The sequence below is a fragment of the Saccopteryx leptura genome, chromosome 5 (genome assembly GCF_036850995.1).
Source record: "Saccopteryx leptura isolate mSacLep1 chromosome 5, mSacLep1_pri_phased_curated, whole genome shotgun sequence".
NCBI lineage: Eukaryota > Metazoa > Chordata > Mammalia > Chiroptera > Emballonuridae > Saccopteryx > Saccopteryx leptura.
Window position 1 is genome coordinate 171,708,123 of NC_089507.1, and position 21,169 is coordinate 171,729,291.

General features: G+C 55.2%; 2 protein-coding genes across 5 annotated transcripts in view; one reads left to right on the forward strand and one right to left on the reverse strand.

Moving 5' to 3' along the window:
* Nucleotides 1-186: 186 nt before the first annotated feature.
* Nucleotides 187-21,169, reverse strand: part of BTBD17 (BTB domain containing 17) — a 58,197-nt gene continuing 37,214 nt past the window's right edge. The window contains exons 1-3 of one of the 4 annotated variants that reach the window (XM_066386796.1): nucleotides 4,713-4,853; nucleotides 2,933-3,209; nucleotides 187-1,521 (exon numbers count right to left, since the gene is read on the reverse strand). In XM_066386796.1, coding sequence (XP_066242893.1) covers nucleotides 447-1,521; nucleotides 2,933-3,209; nucleotides 4,713-4,797 — 1,437 coding nt within the window. In that variant the 5' untranslated portion in view covers nucleotides 4,798-4,853 and the 3' untranslated portion in view covers nucleotides 187-446. Of the gene's footprint in view, nucleotides 1,522-2,932; nucleotides 3,210-4,712; nucleotides 4,854-19,396; nucleotides 20,525-21,169 lie in introns of those variants that run through there. The other 3 variants (XM_066386797.1, XR_010751687.1, XR_010751688.1) reach the window with 3 other exon arrangements.
* On the forward strand, nucleotides 9,271-13,982 carry GPR142 (G protein-coupled receptor 142). The gene is given in 4 exon segments (XM_066386801.1): nucleotides 9,271-9,312; nucleotides 9,314-9,365; nucleotides 10,833-10,991; nucleotides 11,655-13,982. Coding segments are annotated over 4 exon segments (1,104 nt in total). The 3' UTR covers nucleotides 12,506-13,982.

Here is a 21,169-nt window from a genome sequence, read left to right on the forward strand (position 1 = left end):
AGTTGTCCAGGCTGTCCAGGCTGGCCCTTAGCCCTGAACATTCATTTCCTGTTATCTGCTCTTCCATGTGGGGGTGGGAGCCTGGAGTAAAGCTAATGAGACACAAGGAACCCCTAAATCCCTTAGGCTGATTTCTGCTGGGGCTTGGGTGGTTCAATCACCCACTGGCTTCTCTGAGTATCGGTTTATTCAAACAAAAGCCCTGTTCTCAAGTCAGTTGTGAACTGAAATCAGGCATCTGGTCTACCAGCCCTCACCCGGCCTCTATCTGACGTCCCTAGCCCCGGGCCACTGGGGGCGGGGACAATGTGGGCACCACCACTTGCGGTGCCCCTCCCAGTCCCTCCAGGCCATCTATGGCAGGCCTTTATTTCCAATCCCGAAACGTCTGGGACGCCATGTTCCCAGCCCCCCCCCCCCCCCCCCCCCCCCCGCGCTCTGCTTGACTACTTGGGGGTCCGGATGAGGGTGTGGTAGACAGGCTTGACGATTAGGTGGAGATGTAGGGCGTTCTCCACTAGGTACTCGGAGTTGCGTCGCTGCAGGTCGGCGTGCACCAGGAAGTCGCCCGCCTCCTCGCTGCTCTGGTGGAAGCTGTAAGCGTGGCGGACCAACAGGCGGCCGTGCTGGCGTGCCCCGACCAACACCGTCTTCTGGAAGCTCACGCCCGCCGTGTCACCGCTGCTGCTGGCCGGCGTGACCACGAGCCGCGGCCGGCCGTCCTCCGGGCGCGCGGCGGGCAACGCGGTGCCTGGGGCGTCGGCGTAGACCGGCCGCAGGCTGACGGGCAGCCAGCGTGGCGAGAAGAGCACGTTCCACGTGACGCGGCGGCCAGAGTCATGGCCGCTCGGGCCCAGTTGCGTCTGGAAGCTGGTGCTGCGGTCGTCGCGGGCTGGGTTGTTGATGACCCACGGGGCGCCCCAGGCGGGCGCGAGGTAGTTTCGAGGCAGGAAGGCGCTACCGTTGACGTCGAAGAACTTGGCGTAGTGCAGCGGCGAGGCAGCGTGGAACTGGTAGGCCTGCAGCAGCAGGTCGGCCACCGCCTGGCCGTGGCGCGCCAGCGCTGCCGAGCGCGTTTGCAGCTGGAACAGCTGCGCGGGCGGGATCATGGGGTAGCGGATGGCGCGCAGCGCACGCTCGGCCACTTCGGGTGGTGGCCGCGCGCGGCCCAGCCACGCCTCCAGCGCGTGGAACAGCTCCAGCTCATCCTGCAGCACCAGGTCCGAGCGCGGCAGGAGCTGCGCCAGCAGCTCGGGGCTCACGGCGCCCCACTCGGCGCTCCCCGCCACAGTTGACAGGTTCCAGGCCAGGAACTGCAGGCAACTCTGGCGCAGAGCCTCGTCCCCAGTGCTCACAGCATAGTGGTACCAGCCCACCGCCGGGCCTGCGCCGCCCGCGAGATGAGCGCGCATGTAGTCTGCCACACCTCGCTGCAGAGAGGCCACACCATACTTGGTGGCCAGCCTATGCAGGGGGATGGCCTGGGCCAGCAGCACCGTCAGTTCCCCGCAGTAGAGGTACCTAAGGAAGAGGTGCAGATATGGGGCGGGGTCGGAGCGAGGCCACCTCCGACCCCTGCCTTCTGTGCTTTCTGAGTCCAGAGGGGACCTGACCTTAGGTGGAAAGCTTCGTGATCAGGGGTGCAAACAGAGCTGTGGGACCTAAGGCTTCCTGTCTTTTCCTCTCCTGCCCATTCTACTTCCCACCCTCCTCTTTCCATTCTCGTGGGGACATATAAATAGCATGTATTTATCGAGCATCTACTAGATGCCGAACTCTGTGCTAGAACAGGACAGACATGGCTTCTACCATTCTGAGTTCAGAGCCAAGTCCTGTCACCTACTTTGTCATGAGTGGGCAAATCAGTTAACTTCACTCACCACTCAACCTACTTTAACATTAGGTTGTTAAACACCTCTAGGAATGGGAAAAATAACATCCACCGCTTGGGGTTATTGTAACAATTGGAAAATGAATCCTACTTGCTACAAAGCAGGTGGTCTCATGATTAATTCTCATTCCCCTGCCCCCTTTCCTTATAGTCTCAGTTTTCTCAGTCTTCCCCCTCATCTGTTACCACTCTTGCTCACTCATTCTGTCTCCATCTGCTGCGGTCCCTCTGCTCACCCTTCTTGCCAGTCCCCTCTGACGCACACTCAGTGGGGCTGTGGCAGCCAGATACTTGCCCCAACACCCATGTCTCCCTTCTCCCTTCATTTCAGCCAGCCATGTTTACTCTGAGAATGAAGGGTGTTTCCCAGGCTTCCTCAGGGTGTGGCCATGTGACTAAATTCTAGCCAGTGAGATGTCAGCAGAGGTGCATCCTAGGACTGAGGGGAAGGCAGGTTAAGTAGAACCACCTGGGGTGGGGGAAGACCCTTTTTGCCCTTCTGTATTATCCCTGTTGCCTAGAACTTGGGCGTGATGGCTGGAACCCTGGCAATCTTGTCTAAGCCATTTAAACAGGATTACTTTCTCAGACTACAGTGTGAATGGCACCCCTTGTGCTGTTCACTAGCAGGGAGCAGGATGGGGAGAGAGCTGGCTAACTTTCAGCTTCCTCACCTTGTGGTTTCAAACTTGGCTAGACAGCAAACCATATGGAGGCTTTAAAAATTAAAAAATGACTGTGGAACCCCAGACCTGAAGCCAATGATACAGGGTGGAGTTTGGAAACAGCTCTAAGGGCATTTGTTAACTGACATTAAATCACCTAGCTTACAGGCAAGGACCGGGAGTTACCCTGCATTTGTAAAAAAAAGGGTAGAAGGAGAAGGGACAGAGGAGGTAGTGGCATGCTTATCCTAATGACATCTGGGAGATGGACATAACCTCTAAGGGGCCAGGGCTTCTGTGACCCTGTGGGTGGAGGAGCCTGGAGCTTGGGAAGGGATCAAGTAACCCCACCCCTCGCTATCTTTCTTCTCCCCACCTAATGAATTTGTCAAAGACAGCGGCACAGTCCCTGGACTCCTGCAGCACCACCTCGCTCTGGTTACTTAGCAGCTCCCGAAACAGGTCACTGTGCAGTCCCAGCAGCAGGCGGTGGACGTGGAAGACGCGGACCTCATCGGTGCCCGCAGCCTGCACCCGCAGAACCATGTCGCTGGCATTGCCATGCCGCAGAAGCTCCTGCAGGCGCTGGAGCATCATCTGGGAGTGGTTGATGGAGGTGCCCACGGCCTCGCCACCAACATCGGCTCTCTGGGCTGTAGCAGAAAGAAACACAGCAGTCAAAAGAAAGCACTGGGCCTGAAGCCATGAGTCCGGGGTGCAGATGGATCACCTGGAGATGCGTGTGCCTGGATATGGGCAGAGGGCGGGCGGGGCTGGGAGGCTGTGCACACACCAGTTTGTGCCCACGAAGTGCATGCATTCCTGTGTGTACACACAGCACATTCTGGTGGGGAAAGTCGTGGACTTGGCTCTGGGCAGACCCTGAGAGGATGCTCTTGGAAGGGAGGTGGATTCCTGGCAGAGAAAGAGAGAGGACATAAACCTGTGTAGAACAAAATGCCCAGAACTGGTCTCCATGATGCAAGACCCCCAGGCAAGGGTTGAGGAATCCCTTACTGCTTAAAGAATTGTTCGCCCAATCCCTCAGAGGAGTTACCAGAAGTAATGCATTCACTAACAAATATTTATTGAACATATACTATGTGCCAGACACTCTCCTAGGAGCTTAGAATAGGGCAGTAATAAAAAACAAGCCAGGTCTTTATGCTCATGAAAGTCCCCAATAAGGACATAGATAAGCACGCTAGTTTTAAAGTGTGATAAACAAGAGAGGTGACAGCAATAGGGTGCGGCTACTTGAGGTCCAGGAACCAGCAGTGGGCTCGCTGAGGCGGAGAGAAAGGGCCAGCTGAAGGACGAGCAGCCAGGCTGAGAGCCAGCCCTGCTGAAAAGGATGGGCCCGGAGTCCTGGGAAAGGAGCGGCTGAGGGGGCTGGAGGCTTTGTGGGACGGAAGGGTGGGAGCGTGAGATCAGGCTGCCCTCTTGGGTCCCCCTCTGTGAAACAGAGTCCACTCTTAGCGGCTGGCCTGTCAGGGACCTGAGAAAGTACAGAGGCAGAGCCAGGGCTGGAATGGGACTCTCAGGTACCTGCGTGTTGAGGCTGGCATCCCCCTTCCAGGCTGGGCCCTCTGTCATGTTTCCAGGGAAGCCATGAGGGTCAGATGGGGACATGCACTCAGTTACAGGAAACTCAGTGACAGAAAATGCTACCAGCAGCTTCCCCAAGCCAAGAGGAGAGTGAGGAGCCTCACAGGGAGGCAAAGAGTGCGTCTGACTCCAGTAGATGGACACCCACCCCTACACACACACAACAGCCCATGTGAGCTAGTGGAGAAGAGGCTCACACAAGAGCAGAGCATCTGTAACAAAAGGGAGACGGAGGGAGGGAGGGAGGGTGAGAGAGGAGCGGGGGTTAATTTCCCAGCCCCGCCTCCCCAAGCTGTCACTTTGAAGAACCTGAATACTGATGGCGTCCCATCGCCTCTGACTGGGGCCAACTGCCTGGGAAAATAGGCAGTGGAAGGGTCTTCTTGTCATGAGCACTCAGGCCCATCTGCCCTCCCCTCCTTCCACACTGAGTGGGCTCTGTGCTCCTCGGGGCTGGCTGGACACTGCCCCCTCCTGCCAGTGTGCAGCTAGGGCAGGAAGTTCCTGCCTCTTCTCCCTGTCCTCCACCCCACCCACTGCCCACTCACCTGCACGAGTGGCCAGGCCCACCAAAGTCAGGATGGCCCAGAAGCTGCCCCAGTACCCCGGCTTGGTGCAGCCCAGCCTAAACATCTCTGTGCCCCTCCCCCAAATCCACTGGAGGGACAGTGAAGCCCAGACCACTCCTCTCATATCCCCCGTCCTTATATAGGACTGAGTACAAGGGGATGGCACCCCCCTTCCTGTCTGGCCTCCCTCCCCCCACCCAGCCTCTGCCATGGATTGGTGGAAATGGCCCCAGCTGTTACCCAGGCAACCTCTTAAGCCTGAGAGTGGCAGCCCCAGGGGCTATTGTGCTGCTTGCAGGGCCCCTGAGTGGGACAGATCCGGCACCCTCCCCCACCTCTCCTACCACCCAGCAGAGCTAGTGGTTCCTCTCTTGGGAAGTTTTAGGCTCTCCAAAGGGCAGGCAAGGGGCTCCAGGCCGCCTGGCAGCACTGGCCCAGAAGGTCCCCAGCCCCTCCTCCAAGCTCCAAATGCAGCCTCTGCTCTGGCACCGAGAACGCTTGGCAGCATCTTGGCTGGAGTACCATGGTGAGCAGGCTACAGAGGAAGGGCCTAGGAGAGGACAGGGATAGGCGGCTCAGGTTCCCAGCCTCCCTCTCTCCCATTTTGGGGTGAGCCAGCTCTCCAGCGAGGAGCACAAGAGTGTGGAATAGGGGCGCATGGGTAATTGGTGTCATTTTCATTTGTTTTGTGGAAGAATGTTCCTGTCACACTCTGGGGAAGGTGATGGGCTGTGATCGTCAGGACCCCTACCAAAGGTCAAGATGAGCTGAGATGGCAGGCAGATGCACCCTACCCTGTGTGCCACTGTGTGGGGGCACCCCTGCCAGAGCAAGGCTGGCCACCTTGACAGGCAGCCCGTCCCCTGCCCAGGCAGTGCAAGCCGGGCATGGGGACTGGAGATGCGGAGGTGCACACCTGTCTGACCAGTCACCCCTTCCTTTAATTCACCTTCCCAAGTGGCCCCAGGTCTCTGAGGTCACCTCCTTGTAAGGTTTCTCTTACTGGCTTCTGTCCAGCTTCCAACTATAATATTTCCCTTTCCAGAGTTCCCAGGAGACACCCGGCAGGCCTGGCACCCCACCTTGGCCATAGAAGAAACTGAGGCAGAGAGCTAGGACACAGTCGCTGCTGGGTTAGTGCAGAAGAGTGTTCTTGTCAAAACAAAGGAAAAAAGGAGAGGGAAGAGAGGTGTCTGGAGCCTGGGAGAGTGTTTGGGTGAGCGAGTATTGTTGAGATGTCACCATTTTAGGGAGTGAGTGGGCTTGGCTCCATCCTGATGAGAGGGACACTTCTTACAAGGTGACAACTGAAGTGAGGGGGCTCCCTAAAGACGCAGTGCAGAGACTCTCAGAGGTCACGTTCATGACTGGAGATGGTCAGAGCCTGCCCTCCCTTGCTCTTTGGATCCCAGGAACCAGATCAGTGCATTGATTTCTGCCCCTGGCTGGCACCAAGAGACCCAGCAGCTCCACCCCCTTTCTTGTGCCACAGAGAGAGCAGGAATTGGATCTGGCACCTGCCTCGTCCAGGTTGGCAGATGTGGAGCTGTCCAGCCAAGTGAAACTCCTTCCAGCTGCTTTGACCTTCACACCTGGTTCCCCTTATCCAGCTCCACCACCCCTTCCTGTGGACTGCACCCCCTCTGCAGCCCAGATCAGACAGACAGAGCCTCAGTGTGACAGGGGTCTGGGCCTCTGAGGACGTCCAAATTTTGTGCACAATACTTTTCAAGGGGGATGCTATTGTTGAGAAAGAGAGGGTGATAAGAGAAACCACTACTCCGAAAATAGTAGTTTGGTAAGCATGCTTTTAAACTCTGTCTTTCTAGAAGTGTAGCCCTCCTGCACTGGTATTTTTTAAGCATCCTGGATGATTGTCAGGTACACCACAATCTAAGTTCTACCTCCTAGACTTTGATGGATGGCATTTTAAGTGCACAGGAATTGGAGAGGCCCCAGGTTACCAAGAGGACCCAGGAGGGTCCCCTCTGACTCTCATCCTTAAGAGGCCCCGCCTCCTACTATTTCTAACTTCCATTATCCCTGAAACTCTTGTAATGATTTAGAAACTGGCTGTCCAGGAACAGGTATTTTCTGTTCTCATTTTCTCAGTCTGAGGGTTACTGGAGTGTGTGCATGTGTGTGTGTGTGTGTGTGTGTGTGTGTGTGTGTGTGTGTGCATGCACGTGTATACGTGTGTGTCCTGTGCGGGCAGGAGAGGGGAAAAAGAGCATTTATCCAGCACAGTCCTGGAGATAGTAGATTTGAAATACTCTGTTTAACTTTGCCCTGAGGGTCTGGAAGCTCCTTAATTCCTTGAGAGCAAGTCTGATGGGTTCACAAGCTAGAACAATTCCCAGAGAGTACTGTTACTTCCTGCCCGGGACAAGAGTGTTTATAACCTAAATGACTTGGTCTCATAGCCAGGAACAGGCAGAGCCAGGACTCAAATGTCTCTTTTCTTTTCCGCTATTTTCCCCCCACAACCTCATGCTGTCTTTTCTGGGAAACTATTGCATTAACCATGAATGACTCCACTGAGCAAGGACTCCAGCATTGTAAAAGCAATTGAAATGTCTTATGAGCTTGGGGTAGGGGGGAGAGTTTCTGAACCTGCCGAGTGGGGGGTCACCCACCTCAAAGGGGGGCCCAGACGCACCCTGCCCTGACCACAGCCTCCCTATGCCTGTGACGTCTCCCTTCCTGAGCTAGGGTTTCCTCGGACACTGAGCTGGGGAAACAGAGTCATGAGTTTAGGTTCCAGGCCCCATGTACTCAGGGGGCACACTAATAATATACAAGAAGGAATCTCTCCCTGATGTCACTCACACACTATTGAAAGCTTCCCCTGAAGCCAGGCTATCCTGTCAAGGTGGCACATTCACTTTACTGCCTCGCTCTTCCCATCATGCGGTTCCCCCAACTGGAATACCCTTCCCCATAGAGAGCTGTTTGTCTGATCCACATTCCCTTTCTCCATAAAGCCTGAGCTCACAGCGGCCTCTCCTTGCCTGAACTCCTGTTTTTCCAGGTTGTGTGAAGGAGTGACAAATGAATAACTCTGATGGAGAGACAAACACGAGTTAAATTCCACCTGCCACATAGTAGCTCTGTGGCCTTAACTTAGTTGCTGAGCTTCTCTGTGCCTTGATCTCCTCTTGTGTGAAATGGAGATAACCTGAGTTAGCGTGTGAGGCTGCCATGAGGGTGACAAGAGTAGGGACAGAGCAGCTGCTCAGGAAATGTTGGCAGAGGCCCTCACACATGGCTAGCTAGCCTTTCTAACTCAACTGTAAGCAGCTCCTTGCTCACCCAGAGCCTTGTGGTACAGGGAGGTGGTGGTCTGAGGAGCCGTCTGTGCTTGCTGGGAATTCACTGCACTCTGGGACTGGGGTCCTGGACACCCTCCCTGGAGATCTGAGTGGGCAGTTTCTACTCTGGTCCCACCAAGCACTCAGGGCACCCGGACATAGCCAGTGGATTCTCGGAGGCCTGCAGGTCAGGATGTGGCCACCGGGGGCAGTAACACTTCTGTGATTGCTGCTGGGGTGGCCCTGGAGGTCCCAGTGGGAGTTGGGGTCAAAATAGCTTCAACCCCAGATGTGGGAATCAAACTTAGAGAACCTGGAAGCCAGGCTGCTGTGTTCCCAGAGGGCGGGCATGAGAAGCGATTCCAGACTGAGCCAGTGATTCCAGACTGAGCCTTACCGCTCCTCCAAGTCAAGCTGTGCCTTGTCCTGGGTACCCACTGTGAGCCGCTCTGGCCACTCCTCCCCGGTGGGGGGAGCAGCCAGGCACAGATTCCGGACTCTCCAGAGGGCTCGCACACCGGCTGGTGTTTGTTTGCTCTTGACTGATACTCAGTGAGGGATGGTCCATTGCACCAGTGCCGGGAAAACAACAGCTTGCCGGGGCCACCGGGTCTGGGTCTCGTGCGCTGTGGGCAGCTTGCTGACTTCTTTCAGTGGTCACAGCTACAGCTGTGCATGGCTTTCCAACACCATTTCAGGCCAGCAGTCCCTCAGGTGGCCTCCTCCTGGTCCCATCACCTGCAACAGTGGCAGGACTGACTCCATCAAACCTGGCCCGGGAGGCTTCTCACCAAATCTGGGTCCTGTCATGGTTACCTCACCTTGCCCTCCCCAGCACTGGTTTCCCCCACCCCTCTCTGCAGACCTGCCCTCCTCTCTTTAATGCTGGTAAAGCCAGCTCCCCACATCCTTCTGCCTCTCCCCAAAGTCCTCCGCCCAGGTGTGATGGCCCCAGAGTGTCCTGGAGCCATCATTAGTCCATCCAGAACCCCAACCCTACCCTCTCCCCAAGCATCCCTGCAGCCTGTGCACCCTGCCCTATGTGTGCCCCCCCAGGGACCCTGACTTGCTTCGGGCCACACTGACTGTATAGGCTACTTCCCCTGAGGCTCAGCTCCACCCTTTCCTTCCTCCTCCCCCTCCGCCCCACCGTCCTACCTCTCGGCACTGAAAGGCTCAGTGCAGCTGGGAAACTGCAGGGCACACAACTGCCCGCGGAGCTGGCAATGCTGGGAGGCATCTGCAGGGACACTCAGGAAAAGCCACAAGGTGACCCTGAATTCAGGACCCAGGAGCATGAGGCTTGAGGGACAAGAGACAGGTAAAGTATCTAGAACTGGGTGGGAGGGGACAGTCAGGTGGAAGGACAGGTGTGGAATCCAGAGGCTGGGCCAGAGAGCTCCAAGCTGATAACGAGCGGCAGTGGGATGGGAGAAGTGGGTTTACCAGGGGGCTGCGGGCAGGAGGCTTCCGCAGGAAGCTGAATCACAACTAGAAGATAAAAACTAAAGACCTACAGTGTGGGCTGAGGGGCACAGGAGATCACCTTACCCCTCTGGACTCAGTTTCCCCATCAGACAACCAGGCCATTCCAGCTCCAACAGTGCTAAGCTGTGAAGAGGGATGTTCATTTCTTTTTTTTTTTTAATTATTTTTTTTAATTAATTTATTTTTTACAGAGACAGAGAGTGAGTCAGAGAGAGGGATACACAGGGACAGACAGACAGGAACGGAGAGAGATGAGAAGCATCAATCATTAGTTTTTCATTGCACGTTGCAGCACCTTAGTTGTTCATTGCTTTCTCATATGTGCCTTGACCGCGGGCCTTCAGGAGACCGAGTAACCCCTTGTTGGAGCCAGCGACCTTGGGTTCAAGCTTATGGGCTTTTTCCTCAAACCAGATGAGCCCGCACTCAAGCTGGCGACCTCTGGGTCTCGAACCCGGGTCCTCTGCATCCCAGTCCGACGCTCTATCCGCTGTGCCACCGCCTGGTCAGGCGGATGTTCATTTCTTTAATTTATTTTTTCCATTGATTTGAGAAAGAGGAAGGGGAAAGGGAGAGAGAGAAGCATCAATTCATTGTTCCACTTACTTACTCATTGATTGCTTCTGCCTTGACTGGGGTCCGAACTGGCGAATTTGTGGTCAAGCCAGTGACCCCAGGATTGAACCAACGACCTTGGTACTCCAGGATGATGTCCTATCCACTGTGCCACTGGCCAGGGCAAGAGGAATGTTCTTTAGTGTAGAAAAGAGGGAACCCAGTAACGTCTCTCCTTAAAGAGTGGCGGCTGTTGAGTAGATCGGGCAGCAGCCGTGATCACTGTGGGAGCGCCCAGGATACTCATGAAAAACACAGCTGCCCAGGCCCCTCTGCAGACCCTCTGCTCTGACTGCCGGGAGGGAGGTTCAGGAACATGTATTTCCACAGGTGTATTTTCCCTGCTGCCCTGACTGGGCCATGCGGCCTGTTTCAGGACCCCACTTTCCAGGCTGAAGGCCCACCAGGAAGGAGCATTGCAGTGGAGAAACAGTCTCCATGGCAGCAAGAAATGCCACCAAGGGCTTCTTCCCATCACTGGGGACGCCTCACTGGGGAAGCCAGGCCACTGAGTGGGTGGGGGAGTGGGCTTGGCAATAGGGATTGTCACTGGGAGGGTCTGAGCAGAGGGTCTCCACAAAGCAGGGGTGAATGAAGACCTCAGGGTCAGGTTTGAGGTGGGGCTGCTGCCAGGCCAGGCTGGAAAGAGACCAATGCTCTAACCCCACCCTTCCGCCCTTCCTAGCTGGTCAGCCACAAGCGGCCATGCTGCCCACACCCAATGGCAGTGGGCTGAGCCAGGAGTTTGAAGGCCATTGGCCAGAGACCCCAGAGAGGTCCCCATGTGTGGCTGGTATCATCCCTGTGATCTACTACAGCATCCTGCTGGGCCTGGGACTGCCTGGTGAGTACAGAGCTGAGTTCTGGGGTCTTGGGGATGGCCAAAAATTGGGTTCTCCACTGATGGGAGCCAATCCTCTATGCTGACCCCTGAGACCCAGGATCATAGACCCCCCAGGTTCCTCTTGCCTTTCTAGGAGTGATCTGGGCCACTGAGGAACAAAGCATAGTGGGGAGTAAAAGTAAAGGGCCAGAACTTGGGGTACTTGAGCTAAACCCGAAGTTTAACTGGAGCAGACAGCCCCCTCCTACTCCAGAAGGGGGCACTCTCCTAGGATATCTACACTCATACAGCACTGCCCTCAGCTGGGTGGAAAGCTCCCTGTCTCATCCACTGCCTTCAGAGAGCCGAGCTGGGGTGAGGGGTGGATGCAGGAAAGAGCAGGTGATCTAGCTCTTCCCTGTCTCTCGCCAGGGAAACCTATGTGTCAGGCATAGGCCCCGGTCCGGGGTGAAGTCAGTGGCTGACAGGACAGAGTATGGATGGACAGGGCAGGGCGGATTGGGTTAGCCTTCTGACAAAATGAGCTTTAAAGAAGAATCTGGAAAGAAGAGAAGCCAAAACAAGCATGCAGGGAGGCACAATGATAGCACTTTGGAAAACAAAGTCTAAGCAGCCCTTCTAACGTCTCTGATCTCCCCCTTCTGTGCCCTTGCTTGCCATCAGTCAACCTTCTGACCACGGTGGCCTTGGCCCGCCTTGCCGCCAGGACCAGGAAACCCTCTTACTACTACCTTCTGGCACTCACGGCCTCAGATATCGTCACCCAGGTGGTCATCGTGTTCGTGGGCTTCCTCCTGCAGGGAGCTGTGCTGGCCCGAGAGGTGCCCCAGGCTGTGGTGCGCACGGCTAACATCCTGGAGTTTGCTGCCAACCACGCCTCTGTCTGGATCGCTGTCCTGCTCACGGTTGACCGATACAGCGCCTTGTGCCACCCCCTATACCATCGTGCGGCATCATCTCCAGGCCGAACCCGCCGGGACATCACCATTGTCCTTGGTGTTGCCCTGCTGACTGGCATCCCCTTCTACTGGTGGCTGGATGTGTGGAGGGATTCAGCCCCTCCCAGCATACTGGACGAGGTTCTCAAGTGGGCTCACTGCCTCACCGTCTATTTCATCCCTTGTGGCATTTTCCTGGTTACTAACTCGGCCATCATCTACCGGCTACGGAGGAGGAGCCAGAGTGGGCTGCCGCCCCGGGTGGGCAAGAGCACAGCCATCCTCCTGGGCCTCACCACGCTCTTCACCTTCCTTTGGGCACCCCGGATCTTTGTCATGCTCTACCACCTGTATGTGGCCCCTGTCCACCGGGACTGGAGGGTCCACCTGGCCTTGGATGTGGCCAACATGGCAGCCATGCTCAACACAGTAGTCAACTTTGGCCTCTACTGCTTTGTCAGCAAGACTTTCCGGGCCACCATCCGAGAGGTCATCCATGATGCCCACCTGCCGTGCATCCTGGGGTCACCACCTGCGCTGAAGCCTCCAGGACTCCCCAAAGGGGAAGAATTATAGAGGAGGGGCCCAGTCAGCGAGCTGGGGGTGGCTCAGGGCCAGGTGCACTGGGCCTTTGTGGTTGTGCCCACAAAACTTTACCAACACTCTACTTTGCAATCTGGAGGGCAGAGGGAGAGGCCTCTTCCTTCGAGGGGTAGCCCCCAAGTAGAGGGAGGACCGTTTATCCAACTCTTGCATTAACTTCACCAGAAATTCCCGCTTCCTGGGACAAGGAAAGGGCTCTGCCAGGCACAGGCTAATAACGTCCACTGCTGTGGGCATTCCTTTGTGAGGGACATTTTACCTGGCACATTACGAAGGCAAAATTAATGTTGGCTGAATGAGTGAATGAATGAAAAGATTGATGAATGGATAATGGATGGATGAATATGACTTGTTTCCAGCCCACCCCCTTTCAGGGGCCCACCCCTCATTCCCTAAATGGGTCATTCTCTGGCTTTCCAGTGGCAATGCCAGGGCGAAAAGAAAGTTATCTCTAGGATTCCTGGGCTGCGGGAACCAAAAGTAACAGACTGGGTAACCAGGAGAGGGTGACTCAGAGAAGGCAGTGGTCTTAAAGCAGACACCCCAGCTCGAAGGAGACAAAACCCCTTGGGCTTCAGTCATGCTAGTTTGATTCCACTTAATTCCCTGCCCTGGAGCCAGGACACATCCAGGGGCCTGCAGTTTTCCTGGGGCTGCGCTTTTATTGTTGCCATGACTATGGAGAGAAGGAAATGCCCTCTCAGCCCAGGCGCTAGGGAAAGGAGAGCAGGAAGGGAGGACTTAGCCCCGCCCTTCAAGCCCACTCCACTTAGAGAAAGGCCCATTTCTCCACTACAGGGAGGAGATGATCTGAGACTGACCTGAGGGGCTCTGCTCGCCCCTGCCAGCCTCCATAAGGCTCTCTCTTCTGGAGTGGCAGCTGGGAGAGACTAGCAGATGGACCTCCACCCGCCCCAGGCGTTGAGTAAACACATTAGCCTGCCAGCTTTCCGCTTCCTGGTCAGGCTGAGCTGACCTTTCCCCTGAATGGGGGGTGCAGCCAGGGCCCCCACCAGCACCAACACTTAATGGGGTTACGTAAGTGAAAGAGTCAGATGTATGTTGGGCATACAGTCAGTGCACAATAGATGCTCAGCGTTACCCCCCTTTTCCTCTCTCTTTCTACCCAGAGCAGGGCTGTCCAGGAAAGGACCTTTAGCTATGCCCAGGAGGAAAAGGCAGGTCCCCAATCTTTTACCCACTATTCTAAACTCCAAAAACCTCTGAAAGCCAAAACAGTTTTCCTGACTTTGCCACACACATTTTGCTGACAGTGTGGTTAGCGGCTGCAGCCCCACACCCACGAGAATTGAGACCTAACCCCTAGAATAGCCCACACGTGATCTTTCTCTACTTTGAAAATTTCTAAATGCTGAGACACATCTGGTCTCAGGAGTTCAGAGGAGGCATCAAGGACCTGTGAGTCCTTCCATTTCTGCCACCACATGGTCTCCACTGACCCCGTGTGGACTGGGAGCATGAGAGTCCCTCACGGGCTTTATTCCTTGCTTAAGGTGGAGGGGTACAAGTACAGGCAACCCCAACGGGGATGAGAACACAGGCGGGTGAGATGATGTCCACCCCCAACCTAGCCCCAGGGTCCACATCGGCCCCACAGATGGAGGCTCTGGGAAGAAAGGCGCCTCTTGGATGCAGAACCAAATGGAACACGGCTGGGGAGGGACCTTCAACCCACTCTGTGTAAAATCTGCGAGGCCTGAAAGAGAGACGCCCCAACCAGGGAAGTCCCTCGTCATGGACGGCAACTGCAGATGGAGCAGTGCCTCAGTATGCCTCTTCCAGCTGGCTGGGGAGCTGTCCTCCAGGAGACAGAGAGCTTCACTCACTTGTCCCTGCCATGGGCAAAACCAAGAAGTTCCCGAAACTGGTGGGGAGGCCCTACTGAGACAGGTCAAGTTTTGTGCAGGTGGGGGCTGTGGTCTCACTTGTATCCTAAGTATTGTAACTATTTTATAGACTGAGGAACAGGGGCACAGGGAGGTTAGATGATACATACGCACATGGCCCTGAGCTGGTCAAGAGCAACACAGACTCAAACCCAAGTCCGCCGGTTCCTGGTCCGCCCGCGTCCACCACCTCTCAGGTGCCCTCAGGTGCAGAAGCTTTAGAGGAAGGGCAGCTGCACAGACGCTTTGCATCACTTATCACTTTTTAGTCTTGGACTTATCAGATTTGGGAACCAATAACATATTTTCCTAATAAGCCGCATTAGCTAAGAATTCCTCCTTAACATCTTGGTCACCTTTAGTGAAATGAAGAGATTGTCACTTTGATAAGCATGTCACGGAAATGTAAATGAAAAGTATTATTAACACTGCTCTTGTTTCTTTTTCATATCTTTATCATGAAACTCCCAATGGCTTCTGGAGAAGGAGACTGCAGTGGGGGGGTTCCCCTTTTCTCCTCTACCCATCTGCTGAGACATCTTGGCCAACAGAAGTCCCTTATGAAGTTCTGTTTCTTCCGGGCAGCTCCCCCACCCACCACTGTCCAGTCTATCGGTGGGGCTTCTGTTCTCTCACGACCCCTCTGCTAACATTTGAGGACACTTATTTTTCAAGCATCTTTCATGGCTTCCCAAGTCTACATATGATCTTTGCTGGTGTGAAGGCTGGCTGACAAATGGTTTTCTGGACTCTATATCTGCGTGTATTGGTTTTCTAGGTGTTTTGTTATGTTCTGCCATAACAAAATACCAGTCTGGGTGGCTTCACCGAAATGTAAATTCTTATAATTCTGGAGGCTGGAAATCTGAGACCCAAGTGTCAGCAGGTTTGGTTTCTTTCGAGTCCTCCCTCCTTGGCTTGCAGATGGCTGGCTGTCTTCTCCCTGCGTCCTCGCGTGGTCCTTCCTCGGTGTGGGCACATTCCTGGTGTTTCTCCACGTGTCCAAATTTTTTTTAAAGAAACCCAGTCAGATTGGATTAGCACCCATTCATGGTAACTTACTTGCCTCTTTAGATCCACATTCTGAGGTACAGACAGTTAGGGGCGGGCACACTCAGCCCACAGCCCTGGCTGTTTTAAAGAGAAATGTTACCTTGTCTGGGTACCCAGTTGTTAACACAGTAACTTTTCTCTTAGCTTTAAGTGAAATGTCTCTCAATTATCTCTTCGTTTTGGTTGGTTTGGCAAGATACAGATCAGTCTGTGTGTTTAAATGTGACCTCTGCTTTCTTTTTTTGGAAGATGTCAAAACTCAGGCAGCTTCCAGGGCGTGTCCTCACTCTCCGGACCTGGCCCCGGCCTCTTCCCATCCGTGTTTTTCCCCTTGAGGAGCTTCATTGTTTTTTCCCTTTTTGTTTTTGTCCAAAACAAGAGGCAGGCTGGTCGGGTAAAAGGGCCTCCAGCTGTCCACCTGCTCCTGGGGTGGGGAATGGGTCAGGGTGACAGGCTTCTGCAGGATCTGCTGAGGTCACCCGGAGGGCAGGACCACACTTTCTGAATTAAGCATTGAGCTCTCTCGTCAGCCAGGTTACAGATGTGCTGGAAGAGATAGCGGGACAGTCTTTGACATGGGGGTGTCTTGGTAATCTTGACTCCTCCGCACCCTCCACGTCCTGCCTCCTTTGTCATGGGGAAGCTTGAGATGGTCAGTGAGGCCCAGCTCCACCTTTTGACTGTTGTTATTGTCTCAGACAGCAGGGGGCGCTGTAGGATGGACAGATGGGACTGAGAGCCGCTGGCTGACTTTAAGCCAGATTTATAGGAGGATCCAAGTTACTGCAACGACACTGTCTGCCCTGGGGCCCACAGCCAGCCCTGGGAGTAGCTGGGTGAGAGGGCTAAGTTGTTCCTCTTGTCACTCTCCACCCTGAAGCCACGAAGCCACGTCCATCTGCCAGGCTGTGGCTGCATTTTTCTCAGATCATTCTGGTGGTTGGAAAGGTTTCCCATGCGTGGCACTGTTTGAAGGGCCTTTTCATGGCCCTCCTCCCTCCACCCTCCATCAGCAGGGTCCAGCCACCCCTCTGACTGGCCTCAGGTTCGGCTGGCCTGTCTTTCTCACAGCGGGGGCTTGGGCTGTCTGGGCTCAGAGCCCGGGAGCCTCGCTCAGTCCTCTGGGGTCCCACTTGTCACATAGCAGTCCAGTTCCACCTGACACCCCTCGCCCCTGGCCAGCAAGTCCCATCCATAGCAGCCACCTGGATATCCTGCCCTCTAAAGGTGAGAACTTTTTCAGCGGCCCCACATGACAGGGATGAAGAGAAAGGGGCCAGGAAGGTGAAAGGGAGGAGATGGCCAAACCCCATAGCAAGGCACGAGCAGAGCTGGGACGCAGGTCAGGCTCCATCCACGCCATCCACTGCTCCTGGAGGTCCCACGGTCACAAAGCAGGAGGGGTAGTCTTCTGCCCCACCTTTGTCCTTCCCCCATCGCCCCTGCAGCACCCCCCAGTCCTTCCCAGACTCTGCCATCCGTGGGGGGGGGGGTGCTGGGGGGTTACAGGATGGTAGGCCTAGTCCTGAGCCACTTTTGGGGGGAAGAAAAGGCGAGCCTGCCCAGGCGGTGGTGCAGTGGATAGGGCATCAGACTGGGACGCAGAAGATCTGGATTCGAAACCCTGAGGTCTCCAGCTTGAGCGTGGGCTCATCTGGTTTGAGCAAGGGGTCATTCAGTCTGCTATAGCGCCCTGGTAAAGGCACATATGAGAAAGCAATCAATGAACAACTAAGGTGCTGCAACAAAGATTTGATGCTTCTCATCTCTCTCTGTTCCTGTCTGTCTGTCCCTATCTGTCCCTCTCTCTGTCTCTGTCACAAAAAAAAGAGATAAGAAAAGGCGAGGGCTAATCCCAGACACCCTGAGACTCTCACCTCCCCCAGTCTGAGTCCTCTCCAGCCTTCACACCTCTATTCAAGAAACCTGGAAGGGGACTCACTCTCGGGAGCAGGTGAGCCACCTGCCCGGCACTCCTCACCTTCTTGTGAAAGGAGAGCGGAGGCCTTCCTTCAGTTCTTTCTGAAGAAAGTGGGTTAGGGCCTGACTTAGCCTCATGGCTGCCATGAAATCTGAAAAACAGAGCCCAGCTGCCTCCATTACCTTGGCTTCTGGGCAGGAGTGGAGGAGGGGTAAGGGGTGATGAGGGCACAGTTGGCCTCCTCCTCACTGGTCTGCCTGACAGGAACCCCAGGACCCCAACTTCCTGGGCTGGTGTGAGGAGCTGGGTCCTCCCACCCCTCCAGCTGAGCCTGGCCAGGGCTCAGGATTGCCGGCCCCTCCCTTCCAGCCCATCATCTGCAGCTGCTGCTGGAGGTGAAAGGGTTAACGAGGTCTGTGGTGTTTCTTCAGGGGCTCCTCCTAGATGTATATTTAGCAGGCAGGGCAAGGCGGAGGAAGAGGAATGCCAAGATGCCCTGGCACCAGAGCCTCTGATTTGCCACACCTCTTGAAGAAGGGTGGGGGCGGTGGTGCAGGAGTGGGAGGCAGTGGACGGGTGCCACGAGGGGGTGGGATCTGGGAGAGGATCTAGTGGAGGGAAGGGGGCAGGAAGGGCATGTGTGCATTGGCTTTAAATGGAAGATTGGGGTCTCAGAGGGGACTTGGAAGCCCTGGAGTGGGGAGGGCATTGTTCTTTCTTGGTGAGAGAAGAACCAAGTGACCCAGTCTCTCAGGGATGTGGATGGACTATGGAACTGGGCACGGGGCTTACTAGTGACAGCAATGAGACAGACCCCTTCTGTCACCTGCTGGAATAGCTACCCTGCTTTCCCTCTGTGCCTCCTCTGGTCCTCGCTGCGGACCTTTCCACCTCGGATCTTCCTACTGTACCTTTCTAGTGCTCTGGGTCCTTGGCCAGCTCCTCCACATTCCCTTGCTCCTTTGACCCCAACGTGGCGATAAACAAAGGCCACCCAAATGAGGACGAGCAAAAGTTCTGGGTGTGGAGCATGCTGTACAAGGGGTCAGCCATCATCACCTGCATTGGCCAGGGACTCCACCTGGGCAGGAGTGGAAGACTTTCTAGCAGGACAAAAGGCTAGCCTGGGGGGGGGCTTCCCCTGAGGCTCTCTGTGTGGGGAAGATGTAGGGGGCCTAACCAGAATTGGGGCTTCCTGTGTGATTGGTTAGAGATGCATATTTGGCTTTCCCTGATTGGCCCTAGTTAGAGGCAGGGCCAAGAATTAGGGAAACTGTCAGTCATTAATCAAGTCCTGGCTACCTGGAGCCAATTGCTACAGGGGTTACCTGGGCCTCCTGGACCAGTTGTTCAAGATAGCGATCTGATTTGCTACCTGTCTGACTTACAGACAACAGGCTGGCTTCCTGGGCTCCGTTCTGCAGATAGTGTGTCAAAGTTCTACTTGAGTAGGTGGTCTGGCCATTGTACACCTGTACCTTTAGTCTCTCACCAGAGGCTGATTAAGTCTGGTTGAGGCCCCGGGCGCAGAAGAAAATATTGAGCCCCTTACATTAGAAAAAAGTGTAAAGTTGGGGTTTTGTGGGGCCCTTCAAAAGCCAGGGGGCTCAGGGCGCGCACCCGATACACCTACCATTAAATCTACCTCTGTCTCTCACCAACAACCTGTGAGTGGCATCCCAGTGTTTTAGGCAAGCACACTAAGGATCAGAGAGGTTGATGACTTAGCTAAGTCGCAGAGGAAGTACGGTTCAGAACTTGGACAGGAACCACCAGGTCTGTGCACACACCTCCCTGTGCTGCGTTCTGAAGATGAAGCTCCCGCTCCCTGGCCCCCAGCTCCTACGCCAGCACTTTGAGCATGCTGTCAAGAAATATTTATTGAATGCGTGAATACTAACTAGCTTTTATAACTTTTTAAAAAGTGAGTGCTGATAGGGCAGCTATAATCAGGATGCCAAGCTGCAGGCCCCCCTCCCCTGCCATCCTGGGACCACCGCAGTGCTCCTTGGTTGGAAGCTGACACCACAGGCTGAGCCTGGGCCAGTGGGCGGGGAGGAACCCGGCCGGCCTCTCCGGAAGGCAAGAGTAGTCCACCTGAGGGCCTATGTGTACTCCACTGTTCTAAGTGACACGCCGGGGTTCTGGTCTAGCCTCACTGAGCGAGGTGTCAGCCAAAGGCAAAGGACACATCCTCTCCGAAGTTGGCCTGGAGTGCAACCAAGTGGGAGATCAGGAGTTTCAGGCCCTAAGGGAGACAGAATCCTATGGTGGCCCCATGATCTCTGTGCCTGTCCTCACAAGTTACTCTACGGTTATATTACATTACACAGTAAAAGGGATTTTCAGTGTAGAGAGAACCGCACTGCAGGAAGGGGTCAGGTGACCTGGCTGGCGGCGTGTGTCCTGTACTGGCCCCATGGCCCTGGGTCTCTGCAAGCCCCAGTTTCTAGAGTGAGGCCCCGGCCCGAGTAATCTAACACTCCCTATTGTGGGCTGCATTCTTTTGTGCCCAAGAGAGGCCAGGATTAAGGCCAGCTCCCTGGGTTACACTGGTCAGGTGGGTGGAGGTGTCTCCTTGGTCCCATGGAAAGAAACAGAGAATCATCTCAGAATGTGGGTGCTGTGTCAGTGGGCCCCACCCCCTCTAGCCTCAGTTCCCTTCTGTCCTCAGGGTGGAAGGGTGGCAACTATGAAGGAAAAAAAGATTTTGGGTGAGTAACAGGCGTGATTGTTGATTTTCCCAAGGGCTTGGTTCTGCTTCCTGATGAATGACATCTCCTGGGGTCATAAAGGACAGGTGTGGTCACAACCTGATAAACTTCTCGAATCCCAGAGCCTGGAACCATCTCTCACTGCATACAAGGTGGTGCCTCGGGAACCTGGACCCAGCATGGAGGTGGCAGCCGTCTCTGTTCCCAGGCACAAACCTTCCGGCTGAGACTTGCTGCAGGAAAGGGGGGGGGGGGGATGGGCGGGGCCCGCAAGCGGCCTTTAGACATTTCAGCGGGTCTCCATCCTTCAGCCTCCTCTCTTCCTTGTCTTCGGACAGGTGTCCAGCAGAGGGCTTGGTCACTCAAGCATTCAGAGAAAACAGAAGCGTCACGTGCGCTGGGCAGACAGAGAAGGAGAAAGAAAAGGCAGAGGTTTGAAGATGCTCAGAGGAAGGGGTCCCAGGAAGAAAGGGAGCAGTACCTGTTTGGAAGACAGAGGGGCCAACAGGAGACAGGATGAGAACATGCACACAAGAAAGAGGTCTTGTAAAACCAACCGCTCCTTCGGCAGAGCTGCTGGGTGCCAGGCCAGGTTTGGCAAAGGGCACCCTTCATTTTCATTATAGACTCAATGGTGGATGATCGGTGCTTGTGGGGAGGAGGGAGCTTGGCGCACAGTCCCGTGTCACCTCTCCAGGGTTCCAGCAAGGGGTCCTGTCCCTTCCCACCCCATTGCTTCTCCCCTCCAGGCTTTTGGATTCAGCCCTGACCCTGTCACTGCGTAAAGCCATCCAGGGGTGTCCCGCTGCCCCAGGATGAAGTCCTAACTCCTCCACGGGGCAGCCCTTGGCCACGTGGCACCAGGCCTCTCGGCCCTGGCTTTCCCTCCGTCACCTCCCAGCCATGCTCCAGCCAAGCTGCTTGGTTGACCATCGGATTCCCAGCACTTTGTCAGTGCCTGACAAATGGACACTTTTATCCCTGCCCTCGGCAAAGACATTCTGGGTGCACACGTGCAAACGAGCAGTCTGGCCAATGAATG